The sequence below is a fragment of the Heterodontus francisci genome, chromosome 4, assembly GCF_036365525.1.
Source record: "Heterodontus francisci isolate sHetFra1 chromosome 4, sHetFra1.hap1, whole genome shotgun sequence".
NCBI classification, from domain to species: domain Eukaryota; kingdom Metazoa; phylum Chordata; class Chondrichthyes; order Heterodontiformes; family Heterodontidae; genus Heterodontus; species Heterodontus francisci.
This window is the reverse complement of record NC_090374.1, coordinates 76,653,615-76,677,572: the sequence shown is the minus strand read 5'-3', so window position 1 is coordinate 76,677,572 and position 23,958 is coordinate 76,653,615. Positions and strand designations below refer to the sequence as shown.

General features: G+C 43.1%; 2 protein-coding genes across 9 annotated transcripts in view; both read right to left on the bottom strand.

Annotated features, from left to right (window-relative positions):
- The window catches only part of cast (calpastatin), a 236,224-nt gene that overhangs the window by 120,714 nt on the left and 91,552 nt on the right, over positions 1 to 23,958 (bottom strand). For 7 of the 8 annotated variants that reach the window (XM_068029740.1, XM_068029732.1, XM_068029734.1 and 4 more), the window contains 3 exons: positions 19,254 to 19,307; positions 13,670 to 13,777; positions 4,711 to 4,791 (listed from right to left, as the gene is read on the bottom strand). In XM_068029740.1, coding sequence (XP_067885841.1) covers positions 4,711 to 4,791; positions 13,670 to 13,777; positions 19,254 to 19,307 — 243 coding nt within the window. The remainder of the gene's footprint in view (positions 1 to 4,710; positions 4,792 to 13,669; positions 13,778 to 19,253; positions 19,308 to 23,958) is intronic. The other variant, XM_068029737.1, reaches the window with a different exon arrangement.
- On the bottom strand, positions 1,223 to 4,079 carry LOC137368597 (phosphatidylinositol 4,5-bisphosphate 3-kinase catalytic subunit beta isoform-like). The gene is made up of 4 exons (XM_068028743.1): positions 4,056 to 4,079; positions 2,728 to 2,926; positions 1,726 to 2,287; positions 1,223 to 1,334 (listed from the first exon to the last, which is right to left on the bottom strand). The coding sequence occupies exons 1-4, from the start codon at positions 4,077 to 4,079 to the stop codon at positions 1,223 to 1,225; spliced, it is 897 nt and encodes a 298-aa protein (XP_067884844.1).

Below are 23,958 nucleotides of genomic sequence, written 5' to 3'. Positions count from 1 at the left end.
CTCATACAGTGTAAAGTCGTTGTTTTCCCTTACGTTGGTATTCTTGCGGATTGTCCTGATGGGTGCAAGACGAAAAGCTTTGACAACACGTCTCTAGTTTCAGCAATACTCAAGTTCTGTACTACCACAAAAATAATTTTCTTTAAGCTCAGCATGGCTAATGGATCTTTCCTTCTCTATTTCTCTTTCTGCACCTGATTTGACTCCTTTTCAGTCATTTCGCAGTTTCTTTCGCAATCCTTAAATCTCACTGGTTAAGGAGACACACTGTTGGTGTCTAGGTTCATTAAGGTCCCCGATGCTCCATTGCCTTTGCCAAACCATTATCAGCTCACATTTCCAGTAAGCTACAACGCAAAAGGTTTTTCGAGTTGATGGGTGCAGGAAAAATTCTAACTAGCGTCACATGCCTCGGGAGGCCCCGCTCCAATAAGATTTGGTCCATTGTTGTTTCAGATCACCAAGGTCACACTATCAACACGTACACTTTTTTAAAGGGCATCCTTTCCTGCTATGTATATCCATGCATTTCTGATATCATCCTTATAAATCTTCTCTGCATCCTTTTCAGAGCCTCTATATCCTTTATATAATATGGGCACCAAAACTGCATGCAATACTCTCAGTATGGTCTAACCAAAGTTCGATGCAGGTTTAGCAAACCAAGCACTGGGCTTTATTTCTAGAAGGATAGAACTGAAAAGTAGGGAAGTAATGCTAAACCTGTATCAAGGCTTTTAGAGGGCCATTTGATTTTAATAGTCAATTCTACATCATGCATAATCTGAGGGAGACAAAGTAATCCTACATAGGATATACTGCACAGAAACAGGCTCTTTGGCCCAGTCCATGCTGGCATTTATGCTCCACTCGAGCCTCCTCCAATCGCTTGCAGAGAGGATCAATTACCTCATAGCGCCAAAAGCATTATCACCTGTGAGCAGAATTTTTTTTTGAAATGACCTCTAGCCCATTATGGCCCTCTAGCTACCACAATTGAAGCAGCACCTTGCTGCTCTAATTTTCTGCCACTTCATTTTTGGGGGCGGGGGGGGGAAAGAGAATTGCTTCCAACCACAGGCTGACCATCCAGGTTATTGGAATGACCCTGTCTTTGGAATTTGTGATGAGATAAACAAGCTCAAGAGTTAGCAGCCTGGAGTCCAACGTCACCACCCTTCCAGCAGTGGAAATGGGATTTGAAATTTCAGCACTTACTGTTTTACACAACAGCTAAGATGAGACAGCAATAAAGAACCACTGTCATTTGGAAACAACTCAGTGTGATCTGCAAATGATACAAAAGCTTAATTTCAAAACAAAGGTAAATGCTCCTGAATTAGATCAACACATTTGTCACATTAAGAGACTAGAAAACTTGATAACGTAAAGAGCAAAAAGAATACCAACCATAAATTTAAATTCCTGCTCACAGCATTACTGATGTTAATGACCTGAATCTGGAAGGGGTCATATTGTAAAATAAATAACTAAACACTAGCAGCTGGAAGTGAGTAGGTTTTTCAATTTTTCTACACTCTCTACAAACAAAAGAACAGTGTAGTTATCCTGTGTTACTGTAGTCTTACACCTTGGAACTACAATCCATATCAATTGTACTGACTAGTTTGAAAATCTGAACAGATGGCTTTACATTTCGGCCTAATTTGATGAGACTGTCCGTTCTAGTACAATTTGGCATCTTCAGGATCTGTGCCTCACTACCTTCTGTTCTTCCAAAACCATTGCAACATTAGTGCAAACAGAGTAATGAACAGGTTTCCATTCTTGCGCAGAATGAGATAAGCCTCTTCACAACATTGACGGAACCTGCTAAATTTTTCAGTGTTTCCTGTTTTTCCTTGTTGAATAACATGAATGAAGTCATAGGTAAGAATAAAAGGCACACGCTCTCTCTTAATTCCAAACTTAGATTTGAAATTGCCAAGAATATGTCCAAAGTCAATATGAAAAAGCTGACCAGATTCTCGGACCATGATGTTGTCACTGTGTATATCACCAATCCCCAGCACATAGGTTGCTACACAGTAGCCAGCACAAGACAGAATAAACTCCTCAATTGCTCGCTCAAGAGCATCCGCAGAATTCTTTTCCTTAAGCCAGTTCAGCAAGGCATCTTTGTTGAAGGCAGCAGTAGCAGCGACATTACTGTTAGTTAGCTGGATATTGGCTATAGTTTCTGCAGCAGAGACCACCTGAATAACACCTGATTTATCTCCCATTGCAAGGCAGCCATAAGGCACAACTCTGAAGTCTTCAGGTCTTCCTTCTCCTCACAAAGGCACTAGGTGGGATTTTTTTTTTATGTGAAGCATCCATTTGAAGCTGGCATATAGATTGCCTATTGATTCTATCAGTTCATTCTAGTAGGTGAGCTGGGGATGGTTCACCTTAAATTATTTGGACTATTAAATTCCTTATTTGACCATTCAAGTCGAAGGGAAAAGAACTGATTTGTCTCGTTGTAAGTCAATTGCATTCTTTGTTTGACAAAAATTCACTAAAATATTCAAATATATATTTTTAAAGCAAAATAGATCAAGCTATTATTCAGAGTCCTGTAGATTATGCCTCAAAGTAAACTTTACATTTTGATGGCAATTATTTGTTCATCCACCAATTGTCCTTCTCTGGTGGTAATTTCTTACCTCAACTTCTGATACATTTTCTAGAGTCACAATCCTGCTTTCTTCTGCTCCATATTACCACTTTCCAATGACTTGACAATGGATGTTTTTAAGTTGTGTATCTGTTCTTCAATCATGTGGGTTACTTCAGTCATAATTTGACTTTTCATATCAGTTACAATTTTCATTATATCTTCTGAATGCTTCTGAAGTAAATCCTCTTTGAAAGGCACGCTGTTGGCATTTTCTGTATCTGTGTTGCAGGATTGCTTAGTGCTCTGTGAGGAGTTAGAGTAAGTTTGGACAGTGACAAGTCCATAACTGTCTCTGTTAGAGAAGTTCTATCGAGGTACATATTCAGTAGGTAACAGCTACGATTGCAGAGTTAAATGATGTTACTTGGTACAACAGAAGGAGGCCATTTAGCCATTGTGCCTGTGCTGACTCTTTGAAAGAGCTACACAATTAGTCACACGTCCTGGGTCTTGCCCCACAGCCATGCATTTTTTATTTCATTTTCAAGTATATAACCAATTCCCTTTTGAAAGTTACTACTGAATTTGGTTCCATCACCCTTTCAGGTTGTGCATTCTAGATCATGGCAATCATGTAAAAAAAAAAATTCTCATCTCCCCTTTGATCCTTTTGCCAATTGTATTAAATCTGTGTCCTCTAATTACCAACTCAGCCAGTAATCAAAACTCTTCATAATTTTGAACATTATTAAAGCTCTCCTTAACCTTAACTTATCACATCTTCTGGTATAATACCTCAAAATCATCAATAAATTTGATCTTTTCTTTTTCATATCATACATTAAATCTCTCACAGAAAACAGTTCTTTATACACTTTCACATAAGTCACTGGCTAATATACCCAGTCAACTAAATTTAAAAATGTGTTAATTTTCAATCTAGATTATTTAACACAGCAGTACACATTGTAAACTATTATTTAAAAGTTAGAACAAAAATAGCTGAGACTGTTATCCTTAATGTGACCGTTTTAATCAAAATTAATTAATTTTGCAAGGTCTTGATTAATTTTCATATTAATAAAGCATTTTTAAAGTAAAATAGAAACATCATGCTGATTTTTTATTTATCTAAAATGTGTTACTCTTTAATGCTCAAAATGATTCTGTTTAAAAACAAAGTTCATTAAAATTTAGGACCTCCTCGAGCCATCAGGTTAAGCATGACAAATTACAGACTATGCCTATCAATTCAAAGGCACATAATTCAAATTTTTTTTTTTTAGCAGAAATTCCCATGTTGTTGTGTTATTTATGTTGCTCAATCCAAATTATTGGATCATTGAAATTTTTAGTACAGAAAATGACTGAAATATGAGGGGTATACCATAAATTGAATTAAAAGCAAGCGTAGTTAGACATATCCAGCTACTGCAGCTTGACTGGTTAACTCCATTTAATTTGGATTTTAAAAAATGCATCTTTCATAATAAGAATCCAAAGGCAAAATCACAATCTTGACATTGGGTATTGACATATCATGATTTTTCTTATTAATTTTTAATCCAGCCAAAGTCCTACACAGAATTCTCAAAGGCACTACATATTCCCTTCTGGTGAAAAATAAAATACTGTTGCTGACTGATCAAATGGTTCAGTGGTGAATCATTACTGTTTCTGATTTACTAATCAGTTTCCAAACAGATACTCCAGTAACATTTTCATTTCAATGAATACCTGTCGGCTGCAAATTTGACACCTCAAAATGCAACTGAGTTTTTTTCAAAACAAGTTATAATTTTGCAGGAAGAACCAATTAAAAAGCTAAATAGTGGTTCATTGGTATTTCCTTTCTGTTACACAAAACACTGCAGAGACTAGCTACAAACAATACAAACTTCAAGGAATAAAGTTGCAAGCAGAAAATTCTGAAATTGATGTAATTTAATTCTATTTACATTGTTGAAATGCTAGTTTTGAAGAAAATTTAAGTGTTTTTTTTAAATGCTTATATTTGCTTGAGCAAATTATATTAATGACATGCATTACACAGAAATCTTATTGAAAGATTTAAAATTCATTAGTACCTGAAACTTTGGGTCAGTGGTTTTGTGAGCTGAAGTGCCTGGCATTGATGGAAGTGTTTTGACAAGCTTTTCCTTTGTATCCTTTAGAAAATGGAGATTTTTTTTTTCAAAATTTATGATACCCTGCTGAAACATATCCTGAGAGCATAAAATTATACAACAGAAAGGAGGCCATTTGATCCATTGTGCTGGCTCTTTGAACGAGCTATCCAAATAGTCCCACTCCCCTGTCTTCTGTCAGTTGCAGTGTAAGTATTCTTGGGTGGTAAAAGAGCAAGAAATGCACTTCATTGGGATAAATAACGCATGATAGATGGACTAATTCATTCATCTCACTTGCTCCATGCCACTGAACACTCTCAGTTTAAAGTACCAAAGTTCCATATCCGGGAATCATGCCTCATGAGTGCATACCATTACCCCTCACATTCGTGAGCTGTAGATTTCAGCTGAATGAAGGTGCCAGGCACTTTACCACAAGGAAAGAAGAATCTTTCTTTTCCTACATAATTCTCTCATTCGTACAATCATATACTCAGCAAGACAAATGGGTTATGCATTGCCTTTACGCGCATCTGCCACTATCAACTTGTGTAGGGTCCTTGCACATGGAATCGTCACTCTGCAGTCAACCGTGGCTGTGTTGATCACCTCAGTGACACTGTAGCTGAGCACTCCCTGCATGGGACTGTGGTATCAGTAAGAGCATCTCTCAGAGATGCTGATAATGGGACTACACAGGCTCAGAGCAGAACCATCTTCTCCACTTTGAGTGGGCTGGGTGAACTCTCTTTCCATTCGATCAATCAGATTATAAACGTCCCACAGTTTTCTCTCCTCTGAGCTCCAGTCTGGTTGAATGGAATACTAATACAAACTTTCATAATGACAACACCTTTGGATTCTAATAACCTCCTCAGCTAATTCCCACCCTAGAGTCAGAAAGGCAGCTGGGCTAGACACTGGGCTGAATTTTGTAGAGCTCCCAACATCGGGCTCCATGGCAGGATTGCGGGGGGCGGGGTGAACGGAAGATCATACCGGCAGTGGCCCACCACAGTGCCCAACACTGGGAGTGCTGTGCCCAATCTTCTTGGCAGCGGTGAGGCTCCGTGGTAGCACCCCTGCTACTCACGATGGGACCCAACTTTAAATATTTAAATGAAGAACATGAGTACATTCAAATGCAATTCCCCGCAATCTTCCTGGCTATCCATAATCTTGCCTGCGGTGGCCGGCACTCATGCACCTTCACTTTCCCATCCAGGGAATGCTGGCGCCACTGAGGTGGGGAAGGGAGGAACTCAGGACTTTAGTGTTGTGGGGGGAAGGCAGGTCTGGCTGCCTTTTAAAAATGGCAGTACTGCCTGTGCCAAGGCGGCTAACGCCGTTTCCGGTGCTGCAGAGCTCACCCCCACCATGTGATTGGGGGTGAGCCTCCATGTGCTAAATGGCGGCAGCATGGCAGCACAGGCCGCTATTCTCTTCACCCTCTGCCGTACCCAGCGGCAGGAACATTAAATCAAGCCCACTGAGTGTGAAATGGACTTATTTTTTTTAATTTAGAGATACAGCACTGAAACAGGCCCTTCGGCCCACCGAGTCTATGCCGACCATCAACCACCCCATTTATACTAATCCTACACTAATTCCATATTCCTACCACATCCCCACCTGTCCCTATATTTCCCTACCACCTACCTATACTAGGGGCAATTTATAAAGGCCAATTTACCTATCAACCTGCAAGTCTTTGGCTTGTGGGAGGAAACCGGAGCACCCGGAAGAAACCCACGCAGACACAGGGAGAACTTGCAAACTCCACACAGGCAAGACCCAGAATTGAACCCGGGTCGCTGGAACTGTGAGGCTGCGGTGCTAACCACTGCGCCGCCCTAACTTGCTCAGGCCATTTTCAAACCAGTCCGATCACTGCAGAAGCATCTCATAATGAAAGAACTTTTATTTATATAGCATCATTTAGGATATCCCAAAATGAGTTCCACAGCCAACAAAGTACTTTTAAAGTGTAGTCACTGTTGTAATGTAGGCAAATGCACCACTAATTTGCACACAGCAAAATCCCACAAACAGCAATGAGATAAATTACCAGATAATGGCCATGAAATTGAAAAATCACCGAAAACCAGTGCGGGCATCATGATGTGCAATTAACCTGCTCCAGTTGCTTCTGATGCAGGCAGCATGAGAACTCTGTGTTGCCTGCTAATTTAAATGAGTGTCTGCATACCTGAACAGGGTGCCCAAAATCGTGAGGGGCAAGCACAAGTTCAAGCTAGGCCGCAGTTCACAAAGCCAGCCTGCACCTCTTCAGTGGGAGGTGTAGTTTGGCTGCAGCAGGTGCTGGAAGTCATCGTAAAAACGATTTTGGCGTGGGAGATATATAAAAATGGCACAACATGTCAGAGAGTGGACTCCAAGATTTTTGGATGCTACCGTGAAGGCCTTTGTGCAGGAGTTGGAGAGGAGGAAAAATGTCTTCTATCTGCAGGGGACAGGAGGCCATCCAGACACTTTTCAAAGGCAGTGGGAGCCGTGGAGGTTGTTGCCAGGTTGCAGTGCCGCAAGAAGTTCAATTACCTCACGCAAGTGGTCAAGGTCAGTGAATGTATTTTCAAATGCCATATCCCAACTGCACCATTAGCCTCAGACATTTCTCAATTCACCACACCCCCATCATTCATATACCAACTATCTCTATCAAATCATACTTCACCTTCATAACAACACCTCACTCTCACACACTTCATACTGCTACAAGACTCATAACCACATCTCACAGCAGAAACACACTGTATCAGCTATTCAACCATGAAAGCCACATCATCCAAACACATTGCATCACATTCACTGACACACTTCCCTCTCTCTTGCTGTAATATTACTTGTTCCTTTGGTGTATGAACTATTGTACAACGTACATGACTACAAGTAATATCCAAAGAAAACATGGGTTTTTATTATACTTTAAATAGAACATATTTATATACAGTTACTGCACGTGTCACATCTAAACATCTCACTCTGTCGGGCTACACCCACAACTCTCTGGTCATATGTGACGCGACATCACTTACTGCAGTGACCTTCACTTACAGCTCTTAACTGGTTCAGTCTTAAGCTCAACCCAAAAAACTTGCAAGACAAGGTGGCGCATAATCGCAGGCAGCAGCACCTAACCAGCGCGGGACAGCTGTTGCTGGATGTCCTTACCCCAATGGAGGAGATAGTGCTCAACATCATTGCAGCAGCTATGACTAAGGCCGTGACCAGAGGCGGGGGTGAAACCATTGAAGGTGATGGTATGCTCTTACCTAATCCTCCTCCTCGCATCCCACTTCCTCCTTATACCACAATCTCTTCTGATTTACAAGCTGCTGATGGTGTAAGCATGTAGCACTTGCTTTCCCCCTCCAACAGCCCCCTCCCCCAACTCCCCTCACCACAACATTACCCTTGTGCCTTTCTCCTTCCAGACAGCCAAGAAATTCAACCTGGCCAGACAGTGATGAAAGAGAAAGAAGTGGAAGAGCCGAAGACAGCAATGAAGAGATAGCATCACTCACTCTCACACTCGCAGTCAGCTCAGATACTGACACTACGTATACCTTAGAGGTTTGCTTAGAGGCTGGTTCGGCATATGGTGTGACACTAGCCAGGGCAGGGGAAAAGATTTGCACAGGTGCTGGCTTGTCAGAGGGCGAGGCTGCACTCAAGTTCTGCTGCAGAGGACTTAGATGAGCCCTTCAATAGGGCAGCCTACAGAAGAAGGTTGAGTGAGCATGATGAAATGCTTGGTGCGGTGGCAGGGTGCCAGAATGCCTGCTGTGATTGTCAAGGAGCATAGAGGAGACCAGCTACAACTTGGTACAGAGCTTCGTGCAGAGCTTGGAACCTACCCTTTCCAGCATGGAAGTGGTGGCCAATTTCATTAGCACTCTTGTGGACCCAAACATGATGCAGTGTCTGATGGCCAATATCTCATCTTCTTTTGCAGCACAAGCAGAAGCCACCCAATCTTTGGGTGCCAGAGTGGAAGCTCAGACTCAAGTCATGCAAGCTCAGCTTGTTGCCACAGAAGCTTAGACTGCTGTCATCATCGTTGTGGATACCAATATTCAAAGGGACTTGCACGGTGTCATGGAAGTCCAACAATCTGTCCTCTAACACACTGCTAGGTATGCTGAGGCAGCCCTGAGGAAGTGATAGTGGTTCCACGGAGCAGGAACCTACTGTCCTCTCTCAGGATGACAGCATTCACCCTCCCACCACTCCCACTCCACCAGTACCCTAGCTATTGCTTATCATGCTGAGAAGGTGCAGACAAATGCCTGGCCTCCTGGTTGTCCTGCAAGGACATCAGCAGTCTCCCCCATTGAAAGGTCAGTTGCCTTCCACCAGCCATGCTGCAGCCACCGGCGTAGCACGGAGTAGGAGCATTGGGGGAGATAAAGGCACAAGGAAGACAGCCATTAAGGGGATGTACAAGGGTGCTTTAGTTGTATGCAGTATGGAATGGCTTGATTTATACATTTGGTTTGGAATGTTTGTTTTGTAATTTTTATTATTTTTACATTGTGGCCAAGAGGATGCTGTGATGGTCAGTAAAAAAGGGAAGGTAAGATATGGGACTGTTGTTGGAATGGGAAATAAAGGTTGCATGTATTGATATCGGAGTTGGATGAGTCGATCAGGGACAACATGGCCAGAAAGAGACTGTGTTTGTTTCCTCCTCCTTTCCTCCTCTTCTTCCTCCCTTTTCCACCTCTTCTTCCTCCTCAGCTGGCTGTCAGTTAGCTGGTGGCAAGGGCTGTGCCCTCAGAATGACAATGTTGTGCAGCATACAGCAGACCACCATGAATCTTGGCATGCACTCTCCCGAGTGCCGCAGGTCTCTGCCTGAATGCTCTAGCTAGCATAAGTGTTGTTTAAGGACCCCAATGGTCTGTCTATCATATCTTGTGTGGCATCATGGCTTTCATTTTATGCATGCTCTCTACGTGTGCGTGGGTTGCACACTGGAAACATGCCATCAAAGGATATCACTAGTCATCCAATAGCCATTGTCTGGTTTGTCATGGTGGCATAAATGCAGATGGCACAGTGGACTACTGCAGAATGAAGGCATCATAACTGCTGCCAGGATACCAGGCATTGACTTGCATGATACACTGCCTATGATCGCACACCATCTGGATGGTGAGGGAATGGAATCCCTCTCGGTTGCGGTACATCTCAAGAGTTGACATGCAGCGCCTACAAAGACGTACATGTGGTCAATAGTACCCTGCACCATGAGAAAGCCTGTGATCATCGTGAAATCATATGCTCGGTTGACCTGTTTCTCTCTGGCAAGAGAGAATGATATGCATTCAGCTCTCTTTGAATAAAGAGCATCAGTAACAACAGTGGATAACAACCTGGGAGATGTTGCAACTATTGCTTGCTCCAGCCTGGAAGGAGCCAGACGCATAAAATTCACAGTAACCTTCACAGCCAATGGCAATGCTGTCCTTGGTCTGCCCTGGGGCTGCAGATATGGCTACAGTGGGTGGCAGCGAGGACATTCTCAGAACATAAAAAAACAAGAACATAAGGAACAGAAGCATGAGTAGGTCATATGACTGCGCGAGCCTGCTTCAGCATTCAATAAGATCATGGCTGATCTGATCTTAACTTTAACTTCACTTTCCTGCCTGTTCCCCATAACCATGGACTCATCTATAGTTCAAAAAATCTGTCTATCATGGCCTTGAATATATTCAACGACTCAGTCTCCACAGCTCGCTAGGGTAGGGAATTCCTCTGAGTGATGAAACTCCTCATCTTAAGTGGGAGACCCCTAATTCTGAAATGATGCCCCCAAGTTCTAGATACCCACACAAGGGGAAATATTCTCAAAGCATCTATCCTGACAAGTCTCTCAAAATCTTCTGTGTTTCAATAAGATCACCTCTTAATCTTCTAAACTCCAATGACCAGAGGCCCAACCTGCTCAACCTTATTGAAGTGGAGACATCTGAAAAACTGCTCCTCGCAGAGGTTCAGATAAGAAAATTACTCCCTGAACCCCCTGGGTAGACTTGGTCTCCTGCAGGGAGCCCTACACCCCCTCTTTCTCCTCCCTCTTCTAGAAGCTTCTCCTGCTCTGTGCCACCCCTGCTCATTCTTCTTGTTGTGCTGTCGTCCAAGGGAGATCAAACTACTGCACCCATGTCTGGGAGTCAAGGTTTGTGCAGAATCCTTGAAGTCAGGCCAAAATATTTCAGCCACTGCCACAACACTTCCTGTAGAGTTTAGCAACTTTAAAAACTCTGGAAACCACCAAACACTTCTATAATTGCAGCAATGACCAGTAGAAATCAATTAGCAACTAACCTGAAAGTAGTTGATGATCTCTTTAAATATCAATGGTGGGGCAGTCCTTCCTGCAGCTGAATCCTTGTTCAGCTGTGCAAGTTTAAGAGACAGCATTAGCTGGAATGTTGAGCTCCAAAATGGCAGCGCTGGCATCAAATCAGCGTTACACACTGATTGATGTTGCAATCTATCCACTCTGCAAACTTCTGGCTGACACTCCCTGGGTGTATGATGATGCCCTTGCCAAAATAGCGTCGGCATGGTTAGCACCAGAATTTTGAGGTGAACAAGGATACCATTTGGAGGCAAAACAGCACCTATAGTTATGAAAAACCAGGTATATGGAACTGAATTTCGCATTCAATCTGTTTAAGTGATGGCAGTTGATGGATAAATATTGTCCAGGACACCAGCAGAACTATGCAGCTCTTCTAAAATTGCCATGGGATCTTTTACGTCCACCTGAAAGGAGAGACGCTGCCTCAGTTTAGTGTTTCATCTAAAAGCCAACACCTCCGACAGTGCAGCACTCCCCCAGTACTGCACACAACTGTCAGTCTGGACTATGTGCTTATGTCTCTGGTATGGGACCCAAATCCACAGCTTTCTGATTTAAAGGGGGTAGTGCTACCACTGAGCCATGAATGATCTACAGTAGGCTGGCACAGACAAGATGGGCCGAATGGCCTGTTTCTGTGCTGTATAACCCTATGACTCTAGGTAAAAGAGCATTTAAAACAGGAGCTAGCAGCTCATATCAGTTATAATTAGTGTTGGTATTCCTTGAAACCTGGTGTTAATCCCTTTAGAAATCTGTGTGTGCAGAGTACGTTCCTGCAGTGAGCCTGCAATATTTATTGACATGATTATCAATGTTGGTCTTTGGACAAATGCAATTTATCTGATGGTGCAAGAACTGCGAGAGATGTTGGCCACAACTGTTAAGACAATCCAAGGTTGTTCGCCTGAAGCAGTCTTCAGTGAGCTGCTGCTGAGGAACTTTGGCTGGAGAGCATTCTCCTACTCACTTGCCATCCTTTATGTCATCATGTCCTCTCCCTCTCATGTTGAAGGACCTCATTCAATTATGGCTCTGTGTGTTGTACCCCAGTGAAGAGCAAAGTTATGCAGTATTTGACAAACCGCCATCATACAGGCTACTCTTTGTGGGCTGTATTGCAGGATGCCAGACATAGAATGATTGTTTAAGGATTCCAATGGTCTGCTTGATGATGGCTCCAGTTGAGTCACATATCTGACTATGGAGCATTTTTCTGTTGGACTCATGTTCCTGACAAGATTGATAAGTCAAGCAGCCAGTCTCTCACTTGTTGTGCAGTGGCAAAGAATTGGGGGGATGGTGAATTGCCACAATTAAAAAAAATGTTCTGGCAACTGCCAGGAAAGTAGCACAGGGCTGCATGATACACCACTTGCGATAACACACCAGTTACATATTAATAGAGTATAAGATGTTGCAATTCAGGAAGGCAGTAGGGTCATACGAAAGAGCTTACAGGGCGACATAGGTGCAGTCAACGATGACTTGGATTTGCAGGGAATCCTGTAATCTGTACTAACCCCAGGGCCCTGTGCTTCTGGTTATCCAATGGGAAAGTGCAATCAAGGCATTAATCATCTGCTTAACGCAAGCATGGACTGCTGACAACTAATGCCCCCTATGGCAGCCTGGAAGATGATGGAGGCAAAATAGTTGAGGACTATAGTGATGATCTTAACTGCAACAGGCAGTGCAGTGCTGGCTGCAGCAGGTTGCCACAGGTCTTACTGTATGTGGTGGCACAACTCACCACAACCTCCAAAGAAAAACAAAGCCTTGTTATGCTCCTCAGAGAACTGCAAGTATGTTATCCTGGGCCTACAAACTTTGCTGGGAAGACAAAGACTCCTGTAGTGTGCTTTCCACCAGCTGCAGCTTTGTCGCTCCTCTTGCCAGAGTGGAATTTACAGACCACCATAAAGAAATAAGTGCAATGCCAAAAGAGTTCAGAATGTTCTGAAGTAACTATTAATACTGTGAAATCATCTAAGTAGCAAAAACCAAAATGACACGTAAGCAAAGTGTTTCCCAAATCTTTCTACAGTTTTACATCAGAGCAGCTGAGGATGCCTTTAAATATCACTGGAAATGGCAACTTTTCGACAAACCAGCCATGGTTTGTGGGTGGGAGCAAGAACTAGCAGCAGCAGTGGCAATGTAGATAGGAATGGAAACAGTATTTGACCCCAATTATTAGATATTAATAGATAGATATTAATTAGATAGATGCTCCAAGCTATTCCTGGCAGCAGCTCTGGCCACATAGATTGAGGTCACCTGAAAATTGGAAAAGGTAGATGCGTAGTGTGAAGTCAGTGCTTCCATTTCCTGCACTATTTTGGTCATGATATCACATTCAATTGGAATACGAAAATCACTGCCAATATGTTCAACTGAATAATTTGTGTACATGAACTAGTTTTCCAAGGTTAATGAACGTTTGCGAAGCAAAGCAGATGTAATCATCTTTTAGACTCCTTAGATCTTAAATAAGATTGAAATTCTGATGTAAATTACCATTTGAGCAGTCTTGGTCACTTTCTGGCCCATTTTGGTTTGTGATTGCTGCTGTTTTCCTCCAGTAGCTCCACTTGGTTTAGCTGAGGGACCAGACATAGGCTTGGCCTGAAGAAAGGATTTCAAAAGCATTAAAAGCAGATGTCAACAAATGTCCTGAAAAGACAAGAACGGACAAAAGATTTCTTTCCATCAAATCAGCTGAACTTTGGCTGAACTCTGGGCCCCAATGAATTGCAAGACATACCGGCAACCAAAAACTCCACATTGAACTTAAAGGACTGTAACTACCAGATATTGCCTCAAACGTTTCCCCTTTATTCCTTCTATGTTTTCTGTCTCTATCTGCGTGTGTGTTTATCATGTATGCATACTAGCGTGGTTGTGTCGCATATTTTAGTCGTTAACCGGATTAGAGTTTAAGATTAATAAACTTCTACCTTTCTTGTTTAAATCTAAATTTGATTTCTTTGCCTTACACTTGGAGCAGTGAGCAAGGACTCACTGAGGGGGAGCTACAAACACAACATTTCTAAAATTAAACCCTGTTATGGTTAAACCAGGCAAAAGCTGAGAGGGAACCCCTAGACCCCTTCTCACCTGGTCATAACAATCATAATATTTAAACCGCTGCTTGTTAATAAACTACTTTAAAGCCACCTATGACTTTGACCCCCTTTTTGGATAATCTATGGCTCTCGAAACAAATCTTACAACAGATCTAGGGCAACTTCCTGAATTGTTGTTTTCTGCTGTATGTCGTACGACTTTGCCATCCTAAGAGGACTGATCATTAATGTTCCAATGAGCGAAGAGGAACTGGCCAAGGTAATCAGACATGATAGGCAGTTGCCTCTTCAATTTTTTTTTCATTCAAGGGGTCTGGGTGTTGCTGGCAAGGCCAGCATTTATTGCCCATCCCTAATTGCCCTTGAGAAACTGAGTGGCTTGCTAGGCCATTTCAAAGAGCATTTAAGAGTTAACCACATTGCTGTAGGTCTGGAGTCACATGTAGGCCAGACCAGGTAAGGATGGCAGATTTCCTTCCCTAAAGGACATTAGTGAACCAGATGGGTTTTTACAACAATCTACAATGGTTTCATGGTCACCATTAGACTAGCTTTCTTTTTAATTCCAGATTTTTATTAATTGAATTCAAATTTCACCATCTGCCGTGGTGGGATTCAAACCCATGTCGCCAGTGTTTTAGCCTGGGCCTCTGGATTACTAGTCTAGTGGCATTACCACTATGCCACCACCTCCCACCAATTCAACTGAGATACAGGCCACTCAGAAGGTCCCTCTGCCATCTGCCATGCTGTTGAAGGTGTGGCTAGTAAGAGGCAGCTTCTGATAAATTACTGTTATGCTGATGCAAACACTGAGAAGCAATTCTATCTTCATGACCCCTTTTTATTACATTCAGCCACCTATTCATGCCAATTCAGCACAGTGAATGGAATTAATGAATAATCATCGACTGTAACACTTATGCACTGGATTAATTTAATTTAGAAGCAATTGTTTCTAACATTATTTTGAGAAAATATAATTTTATCGAACACCTCTATAAAAATTGGATGAACACCAGGAACTTTATACTTCTCAATTAGACTAACTTGAAGTTTGAACAAGCAGTCTGACGTACATTGCTGGTGAGCAACAATTAAAGATGAGTATTTAAAACATGTTGCCCCCTCCCCTACCAAAAGAGCTAGCCATAATCTTAGCTAATTCCTGAATCCAGATTGATTGGAAAACATTTTACAGGCCTGCTCTTGAGCTACTTGAACTTGGGACTGATGACAACATAAAAGACCTCCCCTTCAAGAGAAACTTTCACAAGTTTAGGCTGCAAGCAGATGACTACTTTTTCTGGCAGAATCTAGTGTTTTCACTGGTTGTAAACACCACCATAAATATAGAAAAATGGCAAAAGATGTGCAAGCACCCTGTAATCTGCCCTAAAAAAAGAGATTCTAATAACAACCAGAGAAAAGCATCAATTCCTACACCAAAGTCTAATTGTTTCACTTCCCACACCTCTATGACTGAGATTGCTAACTTATTGGCCGGGATTTTACTGGCATGCCATGGGTCCCACTGATGGGACCAAATGCAGGTCCTAAGCCTGTGCAGGTGAATGGTGGGACCGTGGAGGCCAAGTAAGAGGCTGCTGCCGGGACTGCCGTCCAATTAAATATGGTGGCCTGCCTCTCCAAGCTGCCAACCCAATCAAAGGGCTGGCAGCTCTGCAGCCTTGGCAATGTCACTGATAGAGGTGGCTGTTGAGGCTGTAAGGAGAAGGAGAGGGCGCCTCCATGTTGAGGTGCCCTCAAAGGCCAGCAAGAAACTTTTTGTATGTGCCAGGCAGGCAGGCTCCGGCAATTGGAGGAGTGATGATCAGTTCTAATGAAAGATCACAGACCTGAAACCTTAGCTCTGTTTCTCTCTCCACAGATGCTGCCAGACCTGCTGAATATTTCCAGCACTTTCTGTTTTTATTTCAGATTTCCAACATCCATAGTATTTTTCCTTATTATAGAATCATAGAATAGAACTGTTATAGCACAGAAGGCCATTCAACCAAGCTAGCCCTCCTAAGCAGCAATTCAGGTACTGCCATTCCCCGCATTCTCCCCACATCCCTGCACATTCCTCCTCTTCAGATATTTAGAATGTTTAGAAAATGTAGAAAAATGTACGGCCCATTGTGTCTGTGCCTACCAAAAGACGAACCACACACGAATTCCATTTTCTACTATTCCCATTTTCCAGAACTTGGTCTGTTTTCCTGGAGGTTACAGGACTGCAGGTGCATATCCAGACACCTTTTAAATGAGTTGAGGGTTTCTGTCTCTACTAACCTTTCAGGCAGTGAGTTCCAGACCCCTACCACCCTCTGGGTGAATAACTTTTTCCTCATCTCCCCTCTAATCCTTTTACCAATCACTTTAAATCTATGCCCCCTAGTCACTGACTTGTCTGCCAAGGTCCTTTACCAAGTCTATCCAGGCCCCTCACAACCTTGTGCACCTCAATTAAATCTCCCCTCAGCTTCCTCTGTTCCAAGGAGAACAACCCCAGCCTACCTTTCCGCACAGTTACAATTTTCCAGTCCTGACAACCTCCTCGTAAATCTCCTCTGCACTCTCTCTAGTGCAATTATATACTTCCTGAAATGAGGTGATGAGAACTGCACATAGTACTCAAGTTGTGGCTGAACTAATGTTTTGTATAGTTCCAGCATAAGCTCCCTGCTCTTATATTCAATATCTCGGCTAATAAAGGAGAGGATTCCATATGCCTTCTTAACCACCTTATCAACCTGCCCAGCTACCTTCAGGGATCTGTGGATGTGCATTCCAAAGCTCCTCACTTCCTCTACACCTCTCAGTATCCTCCCACTTAATGTGTACCCCTTGGCCTTGTTTGACCTCTCCAAATGCATCACCTCACACTTCTCCAGTTTAAATTCCATTTGCCACTTTTCTGCCCATCTGACCAGTCCATTGATATCTTCCTGCAGTCTACAGCTGTGCTCCTCGCTATCAAAACCATGCGGCCAATTTTTCTGTCGTGTGCAAATTTCTTGTTTATGCCTCCTACATTTAAGTTCAAATCATTAATATATACCACAAAAAGCAGGAGACCTAGTACTGAGCCCTGTGGAACCCCACTGGAAGCAGCCTTCCAGTCACAAAAACACCTGACAACCATTACCTGTTGTTTCCTGCCATTGAGGCAATTTTCTATCCAGCTTGCTACATTCCCCTGGATCACATGAGTTTTTTTTTTAACCAGTCTGCCATGTGGGACCTATGGGATTATAATGTGTACTATATCCCTGCTTCGTGAAGGAGATGCTCACTGAAATCTGCCACCTGTTGCAGGCAGAGCTGCAGCCTCACAGCAGTGTTATGACAGCACTGCCAGTGGCTGTAAAGATGACTGTGGCCGTGAACTACTTCATATCGGGATCCTTCTAGGCTGAAGCAGGGGACATCTCCAAAATCTCTCAGTTCACCGTTGACTGCTATATAAGGGAAGTGACTGATGTTCTGTATGCAAAGAGAGGGGAACATATTGCATTCTTTCTTTGCAGAGAGAAGCAGGCAGAGTGAGCACATGCTCTGACAGGATAGCAGAGTACCCCATGGTGCAAGGTGCCACTGACTGCACACATTTCACTTTATGGGTGCCACATGTACATTTAGAGATAACCCTCAAATGCAATGTTTCCACTCCCTCAATATGCAGCTGGTATTTTTCTTCTTATGTTTGTTCGCAGGATATGAGCATCACTGGCTAGTCCAGCATTTATTGTCCATCCTTAATTGCCCTTGAACAGGTAGTGGTGAGCCACCTTGTTGAACCGCTGCAGTCCATGTGGTATAGGTACACCCACAATGCTGTTAGGGAGGGATCTTACTTAGTTCATCATGCAGCATCCTGGCAGCAATCATAATGTCTTTATTCTGCTCCAGTCTGTTGTACCATCAGCATTAGAGTCAAGCAGATTTGCTTTAAGCACAGCTAGCCACTAACAATCTTGTGCCTCTTGCTGAGGCATGCAGCCACTCAACAGTGCACTTACCATCTGCTGCATGCTGCAATCGTGGCATGCAAAGGCTGTGCTTCCTGCATCAGAAGCAATGGGCACAGGGTAATTGCCTGATTTCACATCTTCGCAAATTTCATGGCCTTGGTTTCAATAAACCACTTGTACTTTGTTTATAATAATTTTTTTAAATTACTATATGATGCTTGTACAGCTTTGAACTTTCAAATGTTTAATTACATAAAATAGATTGGCGTTTACCTGAGCTGACTCGGTTATTTTGCTATTAGCAGCATCCACTTTGACAGTGGGTTTACCCTTATGGACGAATGTAAACATTTTGATGTTAAGATATAGCAAGTTACTGAAGCTAGAGTACAAATATTTATATCACTAGATGAAATCTCTATTTTAAAATTGGCATCTGCCAGATATGGGGAGAATGCAATATTGCTGAATCCAAATATATTGCAAAGAACGTGTGTGAAATAAAGTTTATGGAGGCAATTTTCAAGGTCCTCTTTCTGCTCTGGCCCTTGACAGATGCAGTGTGCCTCAAGTGCACTTTGCCTGTCCTGGGCAAGTTGCTTCCAATTTTGGTGGGCTAGGCCATTAGCAAAGATGCAAGTGCATCTCATCAGGGAACAGACTAGACAACAAAAGATGAGAATTTTTTTAAAAAACAACTTCTATTGATCTCCTTAAAGGGACTAGTGAATGGGTTGTTCAGGGGGCAGCAGGGCGGGGGCAGGAACGGCTGCAGCTACTGGGTGCTATACCTGGATAAACGGGCCAGTTTCTGGCAGCATGCAACAGGCTGGGACCTGAAATGCATTTGTAATCAAAGAAGCCATTGCTTGTAAAGTGTACTGCATCGTAGTCACCCTTACTGAAAAGGACTTCTTAAATATTTGTTTTGTTTTACAAAATAAGGTGATTAGAGCTTTTAAAATATTAACGTTTTATAGCAAGCTGTGGCAATAATATAAATCTTGCCTTGCAATCATTGTGGCATACTCCTACCTTGCTTGAATCAGCTGACTTGTGTGATGTTGCCGATCCCGGCTTTTCCGATGGCTAGAACAAAGGAAAAAAGGAAAATTAGATTTTAAATGGTGATACATTCTGAATGTTATTGCCTGCAATGGTCGTGGAAAGCATGGGTCAAAATTCAATTTTCAGCAGATTTCAATTGTTTTCCACAATAATATGCATTCACAACAAAGGAATGCATAATTATTGCAGCAATTCTGTGAATTTGAGGAGTTACACAAATGTACCTGGAACAGCCAGCAACTGGAAAAGAAAACTCAACTGAATGCAAAAAACACTGCATTTCAGTGGTATAATTAATATTTGCAGATAACGTTAGCACTTTCAAAACAACTTATTATTGTTGCTGCAAAGGAACCTTTATTTTGTTTTACATTAAGCCCCTAGTTGCCCAAGTCTCGTGTGCATGTTTCCTTAAATCAGAAAGACACACGAGCCCCTCCAAACGATTACATTTCCACCATTTCTAAATGACCAGCAGCTGGTGCGATGACTCAGCTAAATATCAAATGCTGTAATCGCAAGAAATCTTGGGCAAGACGCAACAAGTGATCTGAAATTTAGTCAAATTTAGAATTTTGTGATTAATTCTCCAAACCAACTGTCATGTAGGCCCCCACCTGCCAAGACTGAGGCACATATATTTTGCCACATGGACATTAAATTTTAAAATTGTTGCTGGGAAGAAAAGAAGGCCTATTACAAGGGGTTGCTAAGCCCCTGGCTGGAAAGACATTTTTTTACATACTAGCAGACAATGTTGGAAAAAAGGAACCAGTCCCTGTCCCAATATACAGAAGAGACCTGATCAAACCAGTCAGTCATGTGACCACCTGCTGGCCAACTAGGGCAGTTTTAAATTGGAAAACAGAATTTGAACTCAGAAAGCTGTTTGCTCCCGGACTGGAAAAGACCTCTCTCCTGTCTGCTCTCACCTCGTTCTCACCAGCTTCAGAATCCATTGAAGCCATATGAACCCCGAGAGAGAAAAGTCTCCTACAGTGAACAAGGTTTATGAAGAATACTGGGCCCCAATGAAAAGCAGGATCTACCTACAAGCAAGGACTACAGCGAGCTCGAAGCACAGTAACAAAAAAATCCTCTTCAGAGATTGCCTCAAACCTCTACTTTATTTTTCTTCTGCTCTTTTCTGTCTCTATTTGCATGTGCATATCACATATGCATGCTTGTGTGGATGCGGCGTGTATCTGTAGGTGTTAACCGAATTAGAGTTTAAATTTAAGTTTTAATAAAGTTCACTTTTCTTCTTTAAACCTAAGAAAGCCTGTTTGTGCTCATTTCTTTGCCTTATAATTGGAAAGCGGTGAACAAGGATTCACCAAAAGGGAGCTCAAAACTCCAGCAGCAAACAGCTTTCTGAGTTCGAATTCTGTATTCCAATTTAAAACTGCCCTAGTTGGCCAGCAAGTGGTCACATGACTGACTCATGACTAGTTTGACCGGGTCTCTTCTGTTTTGTTTAAAAACAAAACCCTGTTACAATATGACCAAGTGAAGGCTAAAAGGGACCCCCCCTAGACACCTTCCTCACCTAGTCGTAACACAACATATTGGGACAACTAGTTAAATCACTTCAGGGTAAATCACTTTTTGCCAGGTTCAAATTGGGCAGAGAGTTTGAAAGGCCAGATGGTGAAATTATGACTTGGGTATTGATAACTATTTTCCTGCTTAAGAAAATTAATTGGAAACCTCAACAAATTATTCCAAATCATAAGCTGCAGATGATAAAAGTGCTTTTATTTTAAACAATTTTTTGTCTCAGATAGTCCACTCAAAAAGCTTCAACTATTATGCATTAAATATAAAGGGAGAAGAGCCATTCTCATGCATTCAAAATGGATACAAAGATGTGGCGAAAAATCCAGAAGAAACACTTCACGTTACACCCTTTTTACAACAAAGGACATGCCTCAGGAAAATCTTGTGATAGCAACAGCTTCAGCCTACAATAGAATAAGAGAGTAAGTCTGACATTGCTGGCCTGCAATAAAGGCATATTTTGTTACCGAGGGGGAAGAAGAATGCGCAACTCAAAAAGTTAGAACACAACAATGCCACCTGCATACACATGATATGGAAGATCTTCATTCCAAATTATAGAGCAGGAATGAGGCCAAGTTCTCTGGTCAGTCAAATCAGACTGTTTTATGCAATGTCCTCTCCTGCAAAGAGGAGAAAATGCAATGAGGAAGCAGATAAGAAATTTTCAAGATGTTGCATACTTTGAGAAATGGCATGATTCAAGAGATCTGTTTTCAAGCGAATGTCAATGCTCTCATTGGACAATGAAGTGAAATGGTCTGATACTCAGAAGCTAACAGAAGGGTATTGTGGAACTATCTTAATAGGACCACTTTAAGAGGCTGTTAGTGAAGGCCACAGGAAGAAGTGATGTCGCATCACACAAGACCATGGAGTTGTGAGTGTAGCCTGCCAGAGTAAGACGTGTATTGGTGTGGCTCCTGTAGCAGATGTGTATATATGTTCCAGTTTAGGTATAATAAAAACACATGTATTCTTTGGATATTACTTGCAGTCCTGTGAGCCTTACAATAGTTCACATATCAAAAGAACAAGTAATATTACAAAGGGGCTTAATTTTCAGGCCCCCCCCCCACCCCCACTGAGATTGTGAATGGTGGCAGAGGAGCCCGAAAATACTGGTGCCGGACAGCTGACGTGTCAGTTTCAGGAGGCTGTTCCTGTCACCAGTAGTGTCAACCAGGGCAGTGGGAGGGCAGGACAGGAACCCTGCTCTCCTCCCTATTGAGGCCTATTAAAGTATTTCAAAAGCTCGTTAAGAGTTTGTTGGCGGGGGAGGGTGGAATTTTGAAGGGGCGTAGGGGTTTCAGAAGGTATTAACTGCTGATCAGTTGAAGGGAGGCAGGTACAGATTCGCGATCCAGTCATGACTGCATCAGGGCATCACACCAGCCTCCTAAGAGGGTCAACGGGGCAAAGGGGGACTCAGGACTTGGTATGGCGCTACGCAGGTGGTGGGAAGAGTAGGCACTCAGTGATCGGGCATTGAACAGGGTCGTCACCCACCCCCAGCATCACAGGGGAATAAGAGCAGGGGCAAGGCTGCTAATCACAACAGGGTGGCCACCTGTTCAAAAGGAAGGCTGCAGCTAGCACTGGGGGAACGTCGGTCAGGTTTTGAGCTAAGTGGTGATGAGGAGTAACACCCTCCACAGGAAAGGCAGAACCCCAAACATCAGGAGGGCAGGGGAGAGGAAAGAGAAGCAGGAAGGCAATGGAGGCTATACCTTCAACACAGGATCTAGCACCGAAAAAGGAGCTACCTGGAGATGACCAAGAATCAATGCCATAAGAGACTAACTCTCCAAGCAGATGGCCACAGAGATCTGTGAACATGTCACTGAAGTCCGCGCACCTCACAGGATTAGTCGCCATGCCCTGCAAATGGCCGTCAAAGTCACTATGGCCTTGAACCTCTTCGCTTCTGGCTCCTTCCGAGGATCAGCTGCAGACCTTAGTGGCATCTCAAAATCGGCCGCACACCACTGCATCACGCTGGTCACTGATACCATCTTTCAACAGAACTGGACAGTGCATTTATTTATGAACAGACACGGCCTCGCAGGGAGAGAAGGCATTGCGTTTCACTGCCACTACAGTGAGATCCATCAGCAGGAAGGGCTTCCACTCCCTCAACATCCAACTGGTCTGTAACCACAACGAACTTCCTCCATGTGTGCGCTCACTTTCCTGCAGCTGCCATGACTCCTTCATCCTCCACCAGTCCAGGCTGCTTCAGATCTTCACTCCAACCCCAAAGTGTGTGAATGGATCCAAAGAGACAAGGGAAATCCCTTGAAGAGATGGCTACTGATTCGTCTATGGGAGCTCCAGACAAAGGCATAGAGGCAATTCAACCAATGCCACCTGCTCAGCAGGACAAACACTGAGCAGGCCATCAGGCTTCTGAAGATGCGATTCTGGTGCCTGGACCTGCCAAATGGTGCACTCCAATACCCTCCTGCAAGGGTCTTGTTCATTGTGGTGGTCTGCTGCGCTCTCCATAACATGGCCCTCCAGAGAGGTGTGGACCTTGAGGATGTGAGGCCCTGGAAGGAGACAGCTCATCGGGGGAGGATCGGGAGCAAGAGGAAAGAGAGGAGGAACTGGGGGCAGAGGGAGATGACTGTGAACCTCCCCTTCCTCATGGCTTCCAACATTAGATCTTGGTCAGCATAGATGAAGTGAGTGCCAGGCCCCCAACTCTCCTGCGACATTTCTCTTCCCTCTGGTGCTGAGGAAGACTTTGGCACAAACCACAGATCTCTCCCTCATGATAATCAGCAGCCTCTGTGATGGCTACTGTGGGGAGTCTAAAACAGACCCACTGCTCATCTGACCCACCTCCATTCCCGCTCCCACTGGCTCTAAATGGACAGGAAACCCATCACCATACTGATTAAGGGCTCACTCCCATGAAAATCACGACTTTAATAAGTTTTCCACCTGAGACAGGTTTCTGACCCGAATACAAACTTGGCTCCTGTTTCCCACCTCCATAGTGAAAATTCAGCCCAAGGTCTCAATGTTGAGATTGACTTTGACAAGCTATATGAAGAAGACTGCATTTTGCAACAAATTGAAGGAGATATAGTGGGTTAAATTCGAT